Source organism: Coregonus clupeaformis, unplaced genomic scaffold (assembly GCF_020615455.1).
Source record: "Coregonus clupeaformis isolate EN_2021a unplaced genomic scaffold, ASM2061545v1 scaf2537, whole genome shotgun sequence".
Classification (NCBI taxonomy): domain Eukaryota; kingdom Metazoa; phylum Chordata; class Actinopteri; order Salmoniformes; family Salmonidae; genus Coregonus; species Coregonus clupeaformis.
In genome coordinates this window covers 6,188-24,500 of record NW_025535991.1, presented here as the reverse complement: position 1 = coordinate 24,500, position 18,313 = coordinate 6,188, and the positions used below count along the sequence as shown (strand labels likewise).

Below are 18,313 nucleotides of genomic sequence, written 5' to 3'. Positions count from 1 at the left end.
AAAGGTGTCTGTCACAGTACAGGTGAAGGTGTCTGTCACAGTACAGGTGAAGGTGTCTGTCACAGTACAGGTGAAGTTGTCTGTCACAGTACAGGTGAGGTGTCTGTCACACTACAGGTGAAGGTGTCTATCACAATACAGGTGAAGGTGTCTATCACAATACAGGTGAGGTGTCTATCACAAAACAGGTGAAGGTCTGTCACACTACAGGTGAAGGTGTCTATCACAGTACAGGTGACACAGACACAAGCACGCATGCACACATACTACAGGTGAGAGAGGGAGATGATGAAGACTGAGTTAATTGTACTGATACTGTTGAGTTGATTGTGACTGTCTCTCCAGGATTTCTACAGCCACAGTAACTGGGTTGAGATGGGGAACAGACAGCCTTACAGCACTCTGATCAGACCTGACCTGCAACTGGTGAACCTGGCAGGTATTGTGTGTGAAACTCTCTGTAGTTTATTTAAACCACACCCAGATATATACCCACCTATATCGGCACAATACAGTTAACTACATGCAACACAAACATGTAGCTAAAACACCTACATTATAAAGGCATTTGTTCATAAAATAAGTATTTGGGTGTGTGCCAATGTCAACACTAAACCACTCCCTCCTTGTATCAGTCGACCAACCAGCCTGGAGAGTATAGACTTGTCATCACCTCTACACATACTTCACACCCAATCCACCTTCTGTACTCTAACTCCAGTGGTGGAAAAAGTACCCAATTGTCATACTTGAATAAAGGTATAGATACCTTAATAGAAAGTTACTCAAGTCAAAGTAAAAGTCACCCAGTAAAATACTACTTGAGTAAAAGTCTAAAAGTATTTGGTTCTAAATATACTTAAGTATCAAAAGTAAATGTAATTGCTAAAATATACTTAAGTATCAAAAGTAAAATAATAAATAATTTCAAATTCCTTCTATGAAGCAAAGCAGACAGCACCATTTTCTTGTTTTTAAATTGTATGGATAGCCAGGGACACACTCCAACACTCAGACATCATTTACAAAAGATGCATTTGTGTTTAGTGAGTCTGCCAGATCAGAGGCAGAAGGGATGAACATGTGTTGTCTTGATAAGTGTGTCAATTGGACCATTTTCCTGTCTTGCTAAGCATTCAAAATGTAACAAGTACTTTTAGGTGTCAGGTAAAATGTATGAGTAAAAGTACATTATTTACTTTAGGAATGTAGTGAAGTAAAAGTAAAAGTTGTAAAAATATAAATAGTACAGTAAAGCACAGATACCCCAAAAATCTACTTCAGTAGTACTTTAAAGTATTTTTACATCACTGTCTAACTCTACAGTGGATTGTCTGTCTGTCATTGTTGAGTGAACGTTACTACTGCTACTACCACAAACACACACCTACACCCCCTCCTGTTCTAACCCCCTCTCCTCCCTCTCCAGGCCCCAGTACTCCTGTTCTAACCCCCTCTCCTCCCTCTCCAGGCTCCAGTCCTCCTGTTCTAACCCCCCTCTCCCTCTCCATGCCCCAGTCCTCCTGTTCTAACCCCCTCTCCCTCTCCAGGCCCCAGTACTCCTGTTCTAACCCCCTCTCCCTCTCCAGGCTCCAGTCCTCCTGTTCTAACCCCCTCTCCCTCTCCAGGCCCCAGTACTCCTGTTCTAACCCCCTCTCCCTCTCCAGGCCCCAGTCCTCCTGTTCTAACCCCCTCTCCTCCCTCTCCAGGCCCCAGTACTCCTGTTCTAACCCCTCTCCTCCCTCTCCAGGCCCCAGTACTCCTGTTCTAACCCCCTCTCCCTCTCCAGGCCCCAGTACTCCTGTTCTAACCCCCTCTCCTCCCTCTCCAGGCCCCAGTACTTCTGTTCTAACCCCCTCTCCCTCTCCAGGCCCCATTACTCCTGTTCTAACCTCCTCTCCTCCCTCTCCAGGCCCCAGTACTCCTGTTCTAACCCCCTCTCCTCCCTCTCCAGGCCCCCAGTCCTCCTGTTCTAACCCCCTCTCCCTCTCCAGGCTCCAGTACTCCTGTTCTAACCCCCTCTCCTCCCTCTCCAGGCCCCAGTCCTCCTGTTCTAACCCCCTCTCCTCCCTCTCCAGGCCCCAGTACTCCTGTTCTAACCCCCTCTCCTCCCTCTCCAGGCCCCAGTACTCCTGTTCTAACCCCCTCTCCCTCTCCAGGACCCAGTACTCCTATTCTAACCCCCTCTCCCTCTCCAGGACCCAGCACTCCGACCTGTAGGAACTGTATAGGAGGTAACTGTACTGATAACATCCTACCAGAGGTCTTACAGCAGGGCCTGCTCACCTCTGGATACTTCAACCTGTTCTCCTCCAACAAACCTGCAGGTACGCACACACACACACACACACCACACACACACTTCCTCTTTATATTTGACAGCAGCTAATGGGGATCCTAAAAAATACTAAATACACTGATGCAAACTAACTCACACACTCATCTCTCCCTCCCCTAGGTAAGTGTAGCCACGGCGGGTTTTTTGACCGGACCAGTGGTCGGGATCCGGTAGGGGGCATCAATAAGGACGACGTGGGGTCCAGTCACGGTCACCTCCACCACACCGCAGCCGATGTGGCGGTCAACGCTACCACGGAACTACTGGAGGACATCAGAGGAGCTGCCGGGACAAGGACTTCCTACGGTGAGAGAGAGAGGCTGAAGCAGGTGGGCGATGTTTAGGCAAGAGGTGTTTATTTGTGACGTTTTGTGTTAAATTGTAGGATTTGATCAGTACTATGGGTAAGGATTAGGCTGCTGTATGATGAGGGAGCTGTCATTGTAAACTGTTGGGATGAGCTAGGATAACAAAGGTTGTTTTTGGTTCATAATTCCTACTCCATAATCTCTCTCTCTCTCCCAGGTTAATTGGCATCACCCAGTCATCAGTGTTGTGTTTTGTCATCGACACCACAGGAAGTATGAGTGATGACATCACTGAGGCTAAGAGAGTGTCCTTCTCCATCATCGACAGTAAGAGAGGAACCCAGCAGGAACCTTCATCATACATCCTGGTCCCCTTCAATGACCCAGGTGGGTGTTAGCCTGGTCCCAGATCTGTTAGTGCTGTCCCACTCCAACATTATTGTCACGTCACATGCCAAGTGCCTGCCCTGAAACTGGGAGCAGAATGACTGTTTTAACACAAACTTATATTTTTATTTGTGTGGAATAACAATTAATTTTCACGTCCAATTAAATAATGTGGTGTGTGTGTGGGGGGGTGGGGGGTGGGGGGGTTGCAGGATTTGGGCCTCTGATCAGCACAACAAACGCAGACATTTTCAAACAGAGCATCAACGCCCTGACAGCATCAGGAGGAGGAGACGTACCAGAGCTGTGCCTGTCGGGACTACAGGTGTGTAGTGTGTGTGGACAGGCGATGTCATGAACAAAAGTTACTTTCACAGTTCCAATATGAAGGCTGTATTTGAATGGCTGCATTTGAAATGTGGTTGCCTGTTTTTTGCAACTCTGCCAGAACTGGTTAGTTAGCCAGTGGACTGAAAATGTTATTTCCCATAGAGTTCCAGTAGTTGATCCCAGTGTGGTCTGACTGGTGTGTATGTGTTGTAATTCCCAGCTGGCCCTCACGACCGCGCCACCCTCCTCTGAGATCTTTGTGTTCACTGATGCTCCTGCTAAAGACACCGCACTGAAGAGCACTGTCACCGCCCTCATAGAGAGCACCAAGTCTGTGGTTAGTAGTTTTCACTACAGTTTCTCTCTGTCTCTGTCTCTCTCACTCTGTCTCTCCCCCTTTTGAGACACTGTTTGTGGGCTCACAAGGTGTCTGAGTGTGATGTAAATGCCAGCCATTATGTTGCATCTCAAAGTATCTTCTTCTTTCCTTACTTTGACTTTCCTTTAATCCTTCATTCTGTCATCAACCTCTCTCTACCTCTCCTCTCCTCTCTCTACCTCGCCTCTCCCCTCCTCTCTCTACCTCTCCTCTCCTCTCTCTACCTTGCCTCTCCTCTCCTCTCTCTACCTCTCCTCTCCTCTCTCTGCCTCTCCTCTCTCTACCTCTCCTCTCTCTGCCTCTCCTCTCTCTACCTCTCCTCTCATCTCCTCTCTCTTCCTCTCCTCTCCTCTCCTCTCCTCTCCTCTCCTCTCCTCTCCTCTCCTCTCCTCTCCTCTCCTCTCCTCTCCTCTCCTCTCCTCTCCTCTCCTCTCCTCTCCTCTCCTCTCCTCTCCTCTCCCCTCTCTTCCTTTCCTCTCCTCTCCTCTCCTCTCCTCTCCGCTCCTCTCCTCTCCTCTCCTCTCCTCTCCTCTCCTCTCTTCTTCTCTCCTCTCCTCTCCTCTCCCATCCTCTACCTCCTCTCCTCTCCTCTCCTCTCCTCTCCTCTCCTCTCCTCTCCTCTCTCTCTCTCCTCTCCTCTCCCTCTCCTCTCTCTGCCCCTCTCATCTCCTCTCCTCTCCTCTCCTCTCCTCTCCTCTCCTCTCCTCTCCTCTCCTCTCCCATCCTCTACCCTCTCTACCTCTCCCTCTCCTCTCCTCTCTACCTCTCCTTTCTTCTCTCTGCATCTCCTCTCCTCTCCTCTCTCTCTCTACCGCTCCTCTCCTCTCCTCTCCTCTCCTCTCCTCTCCTCTCCTCTCCTCTCCTCTCCTCTCCTCTCCTCCTCTCCTCTCCTCTATCTACCGCTCCTCTCCTCTCCTCTCTCTACCTCTCCTCTCCTCTCCTCTCCTCTCCTCTCCTCTCCTCTCCTCTCCTCTCCTCTCCTCTCCTCTCCTCTCCTCTCCTCTCCTCTCCTCTCCTCTCCTCTCCTCTCCTCTCTGCATCTCCTCTCTACCTCTCCTCTCTTCTCTCTGCATCTCCTCTCCTCTCCTCTCCTCTCCTCTCTCTCCTCTCCTCTCTCTACGTCCTCTCTCTCTCTCTCTCTCTCTCTCTCTCTCTCTCTCTCTCTCTCTCTCTCTCTCTCTCTCTCTCTCCTCTCCTTTCCTCTCCTCTCTCTACCTCTCCTCTCCTCTCTCTGCCTCTCCTCTCTCTACTTCTCCTCTCTACCTCTCCTTTCCTCTCCTCTCTCTACCTCTCCTCTCTAACTATCCTCTCCTCTAACTGCCTCCCTCTCCTCTCCTCTCCTCTCCTCTCCTCTCCTCTCCTCTCCTCTCCTCTCCTCTCCTCTCCTCTCCTCTCCTCTCCTGTCCTCTCCTCTCCTCTCTACTTCTCCTTTCCTCTCCTCTCCCTACCTCTCCTCCATACCTCTCCTTTCCTCTCCTCTCTCTGCCTCTCCTCATATCACTCTACCTCTCCTCTCCTCTCCTCTCTCTACCTCTCCTCTCTACCTCTCCTCTCTATACCTCTCCTCTCTCTACCTCTCCTTTCCTCTCCTCTCTACCTCTCCTCTGCCATCTTCTCTCCTCTCGTCAGGTGACCTTCATGTTGACTGACAACCTCCGCTCAAGTCGTCGCCGTAGGCATTCCGTGGGCGGGGCTTCAGTTGTATGGCCCAGTCAGGGTGGAGCCTCCAACCGGATGGCCCAATCAGACGCTCAGCTGTACCATGACCTTGCCCAGGCCTCTGGAGGTCAACCAATCAATCAATCATTCTTATTCACAAAGCAGTTGTCCTAAAGTGCTATACAGCTTCTTATAGAATTATTAGAACATACTGTGTTCCCTTCCTCCAGGTCAGGCCATTGAGGTCACCAAGGTCGACCTACACCGGGCCACCAGCGTCATCGAGGACGCCTCCGCTGCAGCACAGGTATGGCAGAGAGAGGAGAGGAGAGGAGAGGTAGAGAGAGGTGAGGAGAGGCAGAGAGAGGAGAGGAAAGGAGAGGTATAGAGGAGAGGTAGGGAGAGGAGAGGAGAGGAGAGGAGAGGAGAGGCGTTGCAAGCGCCATGCTCTACCAACTGAGCTACAGGGGACTTTTTCCACATTTTGTTACGTTACAGCCTTATTTAAAAAATGATTAAATAGTTTTTCTTCCTCATCAATCTACACACAACACCCCATAATGACAAAGCAAAAACAGGTTTTTAGAAATGTTTGCAATTTTAGAAAAAATGAAATGTCACATTTACATAAGTATTCAGACCCTTTACTCAGTACCATGTTGAAGCACCTTTAGCAGTGATTACAGACTTGAGTCTTCTTGGGTATGACGCTACAAGCTTGGCACTCTATCTGTATTTGGGGAGTTTCTCCCATTCTTCTCTGCAGATCCTCTCAAGCTCAGTCAGGTTGGATGGGGAGCGTCGCTGCACAGCTATTTTCAGGTCTCTCCAGAGATGTTCGATCAGGTTCAAGTCTGGGCTCTGGCTGGGCCACCCAAGGACATTCAGAGACTTGTCACGAAGCCACTCCTGCATTGGCTTGGCTGTGTGCTTAGGGTCGCTGTCCAGTTAGCCCTAGTCTGAGGTCCCGAACCCTCTGGAGTAGGATTTCATCAAGGATCTCTATGTACTTTTCTCCGTTCGTCTTTCCCTCAATCCTGACTAGTCTCCCAGTTCCTGCCGCTGAAAAACATTCCCACAGCATGATGCTGCCACCACCATGCTTCACCGTAGGGATGGTGCCAGGTTTCCTCCAGACGTGACGTTTGGCATTCAGGCCAAAGAGATCAGTCTTGGTTTCATCAGACCAGAGAATCTTGTTTCTCTTGGTCTGAGAGTCCTTTAGGTGCCTTTTGGCAAACTCCAAGTGGGCTGTCATGTGCCTTTTACTGAGGAGTGGCTTCAATCTGGCCTGATTGGTGGAGTGCTGTAGAGATGGTTGTCCTTCTGGAATGTTCTCCCATCTCCACAGAGGAACACTAGAGCTCTGTCAGAGTGACCATCGGGTTCTTGGTCACATCCCTGGACAAGGCCCTTCTTCCCAGATTGCTCAGTTTGGCCGGGCGGCCAGCTCAAGGAAGAGTCTTGGTGGTTCCAAACTTCTTCCATTTAGGAATGATGGAAGCCACTGTGTTCATGGGGACCGTCAATGCTGCAGAATTTTTTGGTACCCTTCCCCAGATCTGTGCCTCAACACAATCCTGTCTTGGAGCTCTACGGACAATTCCTTCGACCTCATGGTCTTTGCTCTGACATGCACTGTCAGCTGTGGGTCCTATGTAGACAGGTGTGTGCCTTTCCAAATCATGTCCAATCATTTGAATTTAACACAGGTGGACTCCAATCAAGTTGTAGAAACATCTCAAGGATGATCAATGGAAAGCGGATGCACCTGAGCTCAATTTCGAGTCTCATAGCAAAGGGTCTGAATACTTATGTAAATAAGGTATTTCTGTTTTTTCTTTGTAATACATTTGCAAAGATTTCGAAAAACCTGTTTTCACTTTGTCATTATGGGGGTATTGTGTGTAGATTGATGAGGAAAAACATTTATTGAATCAATTTTAGAATTAGGCTGTAACATAACAAAATGTGGAAAAAGTCAAGGGGTCTGAATACTTTCCGAATGCACTGTATCTAATGTATTGTCTATTAACCCCTCCTCCTCCAGGTGACTGTTCTACAGGAGGTAAGGAGCCCAGGAAAGGCAGATAATTTCTCATTCACAGTAGACGAGTCTATGAGAAACCTGAATGCTTACATCACAGGAGGATCCCTCTCCTTCACTCTCACCAGCCCTTCAGGTGTGTGTGTGTTTGACAGCCAGGTGTAACTGGATTTACTGTACACGTCACCTGTCCAGGTAAGTTTGGGATAATCAGATGTCCCTCTCCTCCCTCCAGGTGTGTCCCAGAGTGACAGTGAGGCCAACGGTCCCCTGGGGACCATCCAGACCGTGGGGAACCTACGCCGCATCTCTCTGACCTCACACAACCACGGATTATGGGAAATCAGTATGAACTCCATAGAGTTCTACTCACTGAAGGTCATAGGTCAGTACAGTGTAAAGTGGAGAGCTCTGATCCCTGGTCAACAGTAGTACATTATATATATGGAATAGGGTTCCATTTCAGAGGCAGTCGATTGTGCAAACTTTCCCTTCTCATCACAGCATTGAGATATCTATCTTTATTCTCTATGTAAGAATTGTTTAAGGGATTAGCTAAAGTTTGTGTGTGTGTGTGTGTGTGTTTCAGGTCAGAGCTCTGTTCATTTTGGCTACCATTTCGTGGAGGCTTTCGGGGGGGCTCATGGAGACTTTGGTCTCAAAGAGGGCCGTCCTCTCACAGGTAACAATAAAGAACAGAAGTAACCGCCTACAGTACCGACTTTGTCATCTTCATCTTCCATAGCATCACAGCAGAGTAGTTTAAAATAATGTTACAAAATAGTAACTTCCTCCTCCTCTCTTCATTCCCTCTGTTTCTGCCTCATTTTATCCCTCGCTCTTTTCCCTCTTTCATTATTTCTCTCTTCCTTTTTTAACTTCTCTCCTCTCCCTCTATCTCTCTTCACCACCCTGTCTCTACACTCTCTCTCTCCTCTCCCTCTGTCTCTCTTCACCATCCTGTCTCTACACACTCTCTCTCTCCTCTCCCTCTGTCTCTCTTCACCACCCTGTCTCTACACACTCTCTCTCTCTCCTCTCCCTCTGTCTCTCTTCACCACCCTGTCTCTACACACTCTCTCTCCTCTCCCTCTGTCTCTCTTCACCACCCTGTCTCTACACACTCTCTCCTCTCCCTCTGTCTCTCTTCACCACCCTGTCTCTACACACTCTCTCTCTTCACCACCCTGTCTCTACATTCTCTCTCTCCTCTCCCTCTGTCTCTCTTCACCACCCTGTCTCTACACCTCTCTCTCTCTCTCCTCTCCCTCTGTCTCTCTTCACCACCCTGTCTCTACACCCTCTCTCTCCTCTCCCTCTGTCTCTCTTCACCACCCTGTCTCTACACACACTCTCTCTCCTCTCCCTCTGTCTCTCTTCACCACCCTGTCTCTACATTCTCTCTCTCCTCTCCCTCTGTCTCTCTTCACCACCTTGTCTCTACACACTCTCTCTCCTCTCCCTCTGTCTCTCTTCACCACCCTGTCTCTACACACTCTCTCTCTCTCCTCTCCCTCTGTCTCTCTTCACCACCCTGTCTCTACACCCTCTCTCTCCTCTCCCTCTGTCTCTCTTCACCACCCTGTCTCTACACACTCTCTCTCTCTCCTCTCCCTCTGTCTCTCTTCACCACCCTGTCTCTACACACTCTCTCTCCTCTCCCTCTGTCTCTCTTCACCACCCTGTCTCTACACCCTGTCTCTCTCTCCTCTCCCTCTGTCTCTCTTCACCACCCTGTCTCTACACCCTCTCTCTCTCTCTTTTCATCCCCTGTCTCTCCACCTCTCTCTACCTTTTTTACCCCCCCCACCACTCTATCCCTCTCCCCCCACCCCCTCCCAGGCGGTAACATAACCCTGCTGGTGTCTGTAACGGGGGGTGACTCTGTCACTGTGACGGAGGTGGCCCTGGTCGAGGCCTCGGGGTCAGGATCAGAAGTCAATGGAACCCTGCAGTCGCTAGGCGGCACCGGCAGCGGGGACTTCCTGGTTACCATGGCCAGAGTCCCGCAGGGGGAGTTTGTGGTGCGTCTGAGGGGAGAGACCAGCAGCGCCACCACCAAATCATCACCTAGCCTCTTCCAGAGACAGGCCTCCCACTCAGATAAAGACTTCCAGCATCTCTGTTATGGTCAGTTGGTTTCCTCTTGTAGAACTCTGAAATTGCACCCTTTTCCGTTGGACCAGGGCCACTAGGGTTCTGGTGAAAAGTAGTGCACTATATATAAGGAATAGGATGCCATTTTGGACAGACCCTGTCTTATTGTTAAAAAGTGAAGTTCTTATCTCCCCAGGCCCAGGCTGACAGTACTCTAGAACCCGGTTCTACCATTTCCGTCCTCTTCACCGTGACGATGGTCAACGGAACCGGAGGAACCTTTACCGTCCGAGCAACCAACGACCGTGGCTTCCCTTCCTCCTTCCCTGCCAGCGTCTCCATTGTGACCAGGGGCGGCTTGGCCAATGGTACAGTGACCCTCACGGCGCCCGCCAGCACCCCGTCGGGAACGGATGTCACCCTGACCATCGAGGCAGAGTCCGCTGGAGCCGCAGACTTGAACTACTCCATCCTGCGTCTCTCTGTTGTCAGCAAGGTAAGGGTCGTATTCCAAAACTCTAACATGGGCCTGGCCTCCTTTCCTCATTTCCTCTCTCCCTTATGGCCCCTGGTTTGAACGCTACCAGCTCTACTGGTCAGAGATGGTTCTACCACTACTTCAGTTGTCTGACTAAGCTCTCTATCTGTCTCTGTGTCTCTGTCTCCCCCCCTCCTCCAGGTGACAGATTTCACCCCTCCCCAGTGCGGGGTGGTCAGCATCTCGTCCAACTGCCCGGCTGACTGCAGTGCCTCCTACTGGCAGCTCTCTGCCACCATGACCGACAGTGTCAACGGGACGGGCATTGACCGAGTAACCCTGCGCCAGGGCAACGGGACCCTGAACACTTCTACTGCGGTGGGCACCGGAGGCGAGAACGTGACCTGGGTGGCCTACAGCGCCTCCTGCTGTTCAAAGAAGGTAGAACTGGTGGTTGTGGACAAGGCAGGCAACGTGGGTGTGTGTCTGGGCTCAGTGAAGGACTCTGTTGGGGTGGTTGTGAGCTCTACAGCACAGGTCTCTGTCACCAACACTACAGCTGTACCTGTAGTTAGTACTACATCCTCCGGAGGACCACCTTTGACTCTGTCCCTGTATCTAAGGATCTGTGTGATGCTTTCTCTCCTCATGTGGAATAGAGTAGAGCTATAGAGTTGTATAATAGTTCATAAAGGTACTGTAGAGTTAATGTGGAATCAATGCAAAGAGAATCATGTCATCAGACGTAACTGGTATGTATATGTTATGCTGTACTAAGAGACAAGTAGAATATGTAATGAACATGTGGAAATATGAACTCTCTGTCATAATACACTGTGGAAACTCTGTCATAATACACTGTGGAAACTCTGTCATAATACACTGTGGAAACTGTCATAATACACTGTGGAAACTCTGTCATAATACACTGTGGAATCTCTGTCATAATACACTGTGGAAACTCTGTCATAATACACTGTGGAAACTCTGTCATAATACACTGTGGAAACTCTGTCATAATACACTGTGGAAACTGTCATAATACACTGTGGAATCTCTGTCATAATACACTGTGGAAACTGTCATAATACACTGAGGAAACTCTGTCATAATACACTGTGGAATCTCTGTCATAATACACTGTGGAAACTCTGTCATAATACACTGTGGAAACTCTGTCATAATACACTGTGGAATCTCTGTCATAATACACTGTGGAAACTGTCATAATACACTGAGGAAACTCTGTCATAATACACTGTGGAATCTCTGTCATAATACACTGTGGAAACTCTGTCATAATACACTGTGGAATCTCTGTCATAATACACTGTGGAAACTTTTTCATTTATTATTATTATTATTATTTATATTACCTTAAATCTGTCAAACCGAAACTATGAAGATCTTGTCAAAACGTCTGCTTTTGGTGAAATTCCCTTCTAAACCAAGTTGACCGTCAGTTTCATTCTGAATAACTCTTCACATTGATGTCACACACAGACAGCATAGACAGAAAACAGAACCCCTATACGTTATGAGGCCATTGGTGATGTATGTGATGAATTCATAGGGACAAATCTTTATCCATTATAATATATTTTCACCTCAATTAACGCTTGTTGAATCTTATTTTAAAAACTGATGTGCACTGTGGGAAATTGTCACGATCGTCAGGGAGAGAAGTAGACCAATGCACAGCGTGATGAACGAACATGTTACTTTATTTAATAAAGCACGAAACAAAACAACAACGACTCGTAACGTCCCTTGGTAACAAAGACCAACACGGAACAAAAACCCACAAACCCAAAGGGAAAACATACAGTTTAAATATGGCTCCCAATCAGAGACAACCAGCCAACCGCTGACACTCGTTGCCTCTGATTGGGAGTCACTCAGGCAAAACATAGCAATAGATGAACTAGAACCCCCAACATAGAAACACACCACATAGAACAAACACACCCTGGCTCAACAACTAGAGTCCCATAGCCAGGGTGTGACAGAAATAAAAAAATATATATGTTAGAAGCTAAAGTGGGGGAAGTCACGTGGTGGCCAATGATGTGGTGATTTGACAGTTTCTCGTCAGTTAAAACAGTGTCACTTACAGTATGGAACAGAAACAGACACAGGGCAGAGGTAACGATACCTAAAGAACCTGGGGAGACTAAACATACATCTGTTAGACAGAAAAACAGTACATTTCTGGAGATATCTGAGCCCATCTATTCTGAGCCAGATATAACCAAGAGGTTTGACAGAGGTGAGATGGAGGAGAGGATTGTGGATATCTACATCAGTGCAGACCCCCTGAGAGACGGTGAGACCAGCACCAGAGAGAAGAGACAGCAGACACGGCTCCTAATAATCGACCAGGAGACCAGCACTCAGGTAACAAACACACACACACACATATACACACACACACACATAAAAGTTATTTTATGTGTCCACAGATCCTGATAGCTCAGGGAAGAATTCGTTCCTAGTTGCTGCAGTGTGTCTGGGGCTGCTGTGTGTTCTCCTACTGGCTGGGATCGTATATTGTGTTGAACTGTGTCACCACACAGAGAACGCCTGTTGTCCTGACGGATGGAGGAAGTTTGGCTGCAGCTGTTACGACATCTCTACTGAGTCGAAGACTTGGAATGACAGCAAACAGGATTGTTTGGGGAGAGGAGCAGACCTGGTGATCATAAACAGCAAAGAGGAACAGGTGAGAGAGAGGGGGAGGGCTGATGAGGGTGAGATAATTTGATGACGACAATGATATTTCAATTATAAATGTAACATATATAGACAACATCTTCTTCATTCCCAAAGGTATTTCTCACAGAATTCAACAAGACAGCCTGAATCGGTCTGACTGAGATCGATGAAGAGGGGACCTGGAAATGGGTGGACGGCACACCGCTGATTATATTCTGATCGACTGACATTTCAAAAAAATATAATTTAGGATGAATGTTTAGCTAGCTAGTAGACTAAAAGGTAAATAAATGTGAATGTTTTTCTTTATTGAACATAATAGGTTTGTTAACACTATTCACCACATACAAAGGTTTGGAAACAACGTCTACATGCACTGAGGTTCTATTGCATCACTGGATTTCCACAGTGTCTGACTGTCTGGTTCTCTGTGTTGTTTTCCCTCTAGGTACTGGGGGAGAAACCAGCCTGATAATGGTGATGGTCCTATAATACACATAGGAGAGGAGGACTGGGCTGAGATATATGTTGGTGGACAAAACTGGAACGATGTAAATTGTGACGACCAACGTAACTCCTGGATTTGTGAGAAAATGGTTTAACAATAACCTACTCTAAAATCTCTCTCTCTATCTCTCTATCTATCTATCTCACGAACATATTCATGAATTAATACAATTCCTGTTTACTTCCTGAGATACAGTAGTAGCTTCCTGTCTTCAGTAGTTACATGATGGACACATCACCAGACACAGACAATGAATGACACACAACAACACTAAAATGACATGGCTGCATTAGAACAGATTGAAGGAAACACCATGTGGTTAATAAGGTAGTACAGTCGACTCCTGATAAGCGCACATCGGATAAGTGCCAGACCTGGGTTCAAATACTATTTAAATCTTTCAAATACTTTGAGCATTTGCTGTAGGCTGCTGGAATGTCAGATGGGCGGGGTTTGCACTTTTGAGAATTTCCTATTGCAAAATGTAAACTCAATCAAGCACAGCTATAATATTTTAGATGATTTCCACACTCTGTACTCAGGAATAAGATACAAATATTTGTAAAATATTAAAGATAAAGATAACACCGGTGAAAAAGAGAAGAAAATGTGCTGACCTCAACCACCCATGTTACTCTTTAATCATAGTTCATGCATGGACTCTACAAGGTGCCGAAAGCGTTCCACAGGGATGCTGGACCATGTTGACTTCAATGCTTCCCACAGTTGTGTCAGATTAGACTTGGGCGGTATACTGGGGTATTTGGAAATAGCCACTGGATGGTTTTTCAATACCGTAAAAACTATTTATTTGAAGTTTTTCAATACATTTTAATATTGGCAGCTCTTTTTTAAGTGGGTTCATTAATCAGCTGGTATAAAGCAAACAGTTTACAAAAATTCTTAAGAGCTTTAAAAGTAGCATGGCCCTTTTTGATCATATCTGTATTAAAATCACCAGTAACAATAACCTCTGATTTACCAAAGTCTGTACAATTGGAACAAGTCTCCTCCAACAATTCATAAGCTGGATTGCCTGTCTTGAGAGAAGGACGTATGCCGATATGAACATCTGGAAACCGCCCAACCCTAATGAAGATACTTTGGCTCCAGTTTCTACTTCCTCCCACTGAGGAGAAAACCTGGGAGAAGAGCAGTCAAGACCCAGTTTCACAAAAATCACCTTAAGGCTAAGTTAATCGTTAGAAGCTTCGTACGAGCATCTTAACATTTCCGAGCCGTTTCCCAAAACCGCCTTTATTAACGTTGCACTTGAAATCGCTCGTAATCTAACTTTTGCCTCAGACCACTCCTAGAACAGCTAAGGCGTCGTTAGATCACCGTTTGCCCTCCCGAGTCACTTTACACACAGAAAATCTCGCAAGCCTAAATTCCATCGCTATCGGGAAGAAAGAGAGAGAAAGAGAGAGAGAGACACAGAGGCCTAAGGGAGGGAGGTGGAGCAAGCATCATTTATCAGTACACTAATATATATTTATTATAAATTAATAATCCATATAATTATATATACTGTACATGACATCATCTTTATCTTTCTCAACAACAGACATTTCTCTTCAATCTCCACCTGAGAGTCTGGATTGGTCTGACTGACTCTGTTAATGAGGGGACCTGGAAATTGTTGAATGGCACACCACTGACCACAGGATGAGAGATTTGACCATTTTACCTTGTGATATGGAGATTTTGAAAACAAATGATATATTGCTTCCAATCATGTTCATAAAAAGTTATGTTTCCCCTCATAGATGTCATTCCATGAGAACTATAGATGTATCAACCAATAGCTATTTGAAAAATGAAAATGTCATGGAAATAACAATAATATTTTGTTGATGGCCCACTTTGGATAATGGATGCACATCTTAGAGACTGAGGATTTAAAATTGAATTTGTATTACAGTTTTTTACGATTGCTTACACACTAAAATTTTACTTTTCCCACAATTAGTAAAACCTTACACTCAAGGAGCAAAACACAAGGCTATATTTGCACAACTGTAAGCACATTGTCAGCTTCACACTATCGGCAAAACATTACACACAGTGATTTGCAAAACACTAAACACACTTGTATACATCAGACACAGAAGTATATCATGATGTCACTTCCTTGCAATTCCAAAGCACTGACTGTCAAATTACCACACCTATGAGCCAATCTGTTAAACACAGCCATCAGGTGCACAAACACATGATTGCTAAATTGTAGACACACCAATCAGGTTTAAGCACTATAAAAATGCAGCTGGTAGGTTCACCTGCCTTCAACCAAAATGGAAGGAGTCAGAAGAAGAGTGAGGGTGAGAGGAGGAGTACACAGAGGAGAGAAGGAGGTAGAGGAAGAGGCAGAGGCCGAGCCAGAGGTCGAGGAAGACCTGAAGCAGGAGGAGAACGTGCACAAAGAAGAAGAGGACCAAACTTATTAAATGACATTCGTGCAACACTAGTGGACCATGTTGTGAACCACGGATTGACGCTGAGGGAGGCTGGACTGAGAGTTCAGCCAAATCTTAGCAGATATACAGTGGCATCTGTCATAAGGACTTTTCGACAGGAAAACAGGTGAAAGAAGATCTGTCTACAGTTACAGTAATCAGCCGCTAATTGTATGCACCATATCAGCACTTGTGATACCCCTTCCTGTGACATTGTACAGTAAGTTACATGTATTATTCTCTACATAGGATTGAGGGTCGGGAACGACAAGGAGAAAGGGGGCCCATATTCACGCAAGAACAAGAGAGAGATAATAAACATGGTTTTGGCCAACTAATGCTATCAGGCTCAGAGAACTACAAGCCAACATTATCGGTGACCAGGCCATTTTCAATAATGTCCATCAGGTCTCTCAGTCAACAGTGGCACGCATCCTGAAAAGTCATCAGGTTCAAATGAAACAACTTTATCGGTGCCTTTTGAGCGGAATTCAGAGAGGGTCAAACGGCTGCGGCATTAGTATGTGGAGGTTTGTATTGTTCACTTTAGCACTGTGATGTTGCATACTGCACACTGACTTTTTACATTGACTGTATACTAGACCTATCCTGAACTACACAATCTTGTCTTTCACTGTATTTCAGAGAGTTTTGCAGATGGATGCTGATGAAATCCTGCATGAATTCATATATATTGATGAGGCAGGGTTCAACCTCACAAAAGCAAGAAGGGAGAGGCAGAAATATCATTGGCCACAGGGCTATAATCAATGTCCCAGGGCAACGTGGGGGTAACATCACCCTTTGCGCTGCCATTTCACAGCATGGGGTTCTCCTTCGTCATGCCAAAATGGGCCCTTACAACACACCTCACATTCTCGCATTTTTGGACCGATTGCACCACATCGTCACAGCAGGTAATGAAATGCACCAGATGCAATACACTGTCATCTGGGACAATGTGTCATTCCACCGCTCTGCTTTGGTCCAGAACTGGTTTCAACACCATCCACAGTTGACAGTACTATACCTTCCACCATACTCTCCGTTTCTAAACCCTATCGAATAGTTTTTCTCTGCATGGCGGTGGAAGGTTTACGATCTCCAGCCCCAGGCTCAGTGTACCCCCCTCATTCAGGCCATGGAGGATGCCTGTGACCAAGTCCACGCCGCAGCTGTGCAAGGATGGATTCGACATTCAAGACGGTTCTTCCCGCGTTGTCTTGCTAATGAGGATATTGCTTGTGATGTTGATTAAATTCTCTGGCCAGATCCAGCTAGGCGAAGAGATAATGTATGTATGTTAACTTTGGTATTTTCTGTACAATATTGTCAGTTTTTTTTCAGATTATTTTTTATGTTTGTTGTTGTTATTTACTGTAATTGTAACCTGTACTGGATACAGTATTTTACGTTTGTCTGTTGTTTGGTGAGCTAACAGTGTTATGCACACTACTGTAGTAGCATGAAAACTGGGACATGTTTTGTTGTGATTCTCCATGTTGACATGTTGACTGATTTGGGTATATGGAGAGAAATAAATGATATTTTCCTCAGTCTGCAGCATTGGTCTTGTGTAGTGTTTGTATAGTTGCACTTTCTCTGTGTACTTCATTTACAGTACTCTAATCACTGAGAATTAGACTTGCTAAAAGTGTTTTAGGTTAGCAACAGCAGTGTGTAACTGGTTCAAAAAGATTGAAGTCATATGAAATGTGTGTGTTTCGTATGGTAACAAAATATTGTTGTTATGAAGTTGTGTATAGTTTTGACAAAAGTGTTCCATTTTGCAAATGATCTGAAGTGTTGTGCTACTTTGGTGTAGGGGTTGTGCTAATTGTGTGTAGTGTTTTGACAAATCGGCCCTGTTTTTCAAAATTGTGCTTAAACAATTGAAAAAAACTGTATTATTTTACTGTTTTATTTCACTTTGTCCTTCATTGTTGGAGCTCGGAGCTCAATAATTTCACTGTACCCTATAATTACATCTGCAACCCTGTACATGTGACTATTCAACTGTAATCTAATCTAATTGAGGAGGATGTTTGTACCACAGTGTCTGACTGTCTGGTTCTCTGTGTTGTTTAGGTACTGGGGGCAGGACAGCCTGATGATAGTGGTCTGGTTCTCGGGGCAAGAGGGAATGTGTTGAGATATACTATGGACAAGACGACTCTGTAAAGACATGGCATGATGACAATTGTGGCACAAACCATAACTGGATCCGTGAGAAAATGATTTTATAATAACCTACTTTAGCCTCTCTCTACACTCTTGCTATCTAGAACCGAAAAGGGTTCTTCAGTTGTCCCCATAGGAGAACCATTTGAAGAACCCCCTTTTTGGTTCCAGGTAGAATCCTTTTGCATTCCCTGTAGAACCCTTTCCACACAGGGTTCTCCATGAAAACCAAAAAGCGTTCTTACCTGGAACCAATACCTATGGGGACAGCCACAGAACCCTTTTGGAATCCTTTTTTCTAAGTGTGTAGGTTTGAGAAGGAGGAGAGGAGATAGGGTTGAGAAGGAGGAGAGTAATCTAGGAAAGACTAATTGAGATAGAGCCTTAGTGTCAGAGAGACATAGAGGAGGAAGAAGAACATTAAGAG

General features: G+C 46.1%; 1 protein-coding gene and 1 long non-coding RNA gene across 2 annotated transcripts; both read left to right on the top strand.

The window, feature by feature from the left end:
- The first annotated feature begins 360 nt into the window (after window positions 1–360).
- Window positions 361–2,494, top strand: LOC123488875. Its single transcript, XR_006660319.1, has 3 exons — window positions 361–439; window positions 2,199–2,327; window positions 2,459–2,494. It is a non-coding gene; the product is annotated as an uncharacterized LOC123488875 (long non-coding RNA).
- Window positions 2,495–2,876: 382 nt separating this feature from the next.
- LOC123488874 lies at window positions 2,877–11,732 on the top strand. The gene is made up of 12 exons (XM_045219614.1): window positions 2,877–3,033; window positions 3,246–3,358; window positions 3,584–3,700; window positions 5,372–5,528; window positions 5,632–5,708; window positions 7,452–7,584; window positions 7,684–7,833; window positions 8,038–8,130; window positions 9,291–9,472; window positions 9,552–9,578; window positions 9,742–10,041; window positions 10,225–11,732. Exons 1-12 carry the CDS (start codon window positions 2,922–2,924, stop codon window positions 10,693–10,695), a joined length of 1,932 nt encoding a protein of 643 aa, XP_045075549.1. The 5' UTR covers window positions 2,877–2,921; the 3' UTR covers window positions 10,696–11,732.
- The last annotated feature ends 6,581 nt before the right edge of the window (window positions 11,733–18,313 follow it).

Bases quoted from the DNA above. Each gene is read 5' to 3' on its own strand.
- LOC123488874 (XM_045219614.1), top strand. From the start codon at position 2,922: ATGAGTGATGACATCACTGAGGCTAAGAGAGTGTCCTTCTCCATCATC. The intron at 3,359-3,583 runs GTGTGTAGTGTG...TGTAATTCCCAG, and splicing joins TGTGCCTGTCGGGACTACAG to CTGGCCCTCACGACCGCGCC. The intron at 3,701-5,371 runs GTTAGTAGTTTT...TCCTCTCGTCAG, and splicing joins TAGAGAGCACCAAGTCTGTG to GTGACCTTCATGTTGACTGA.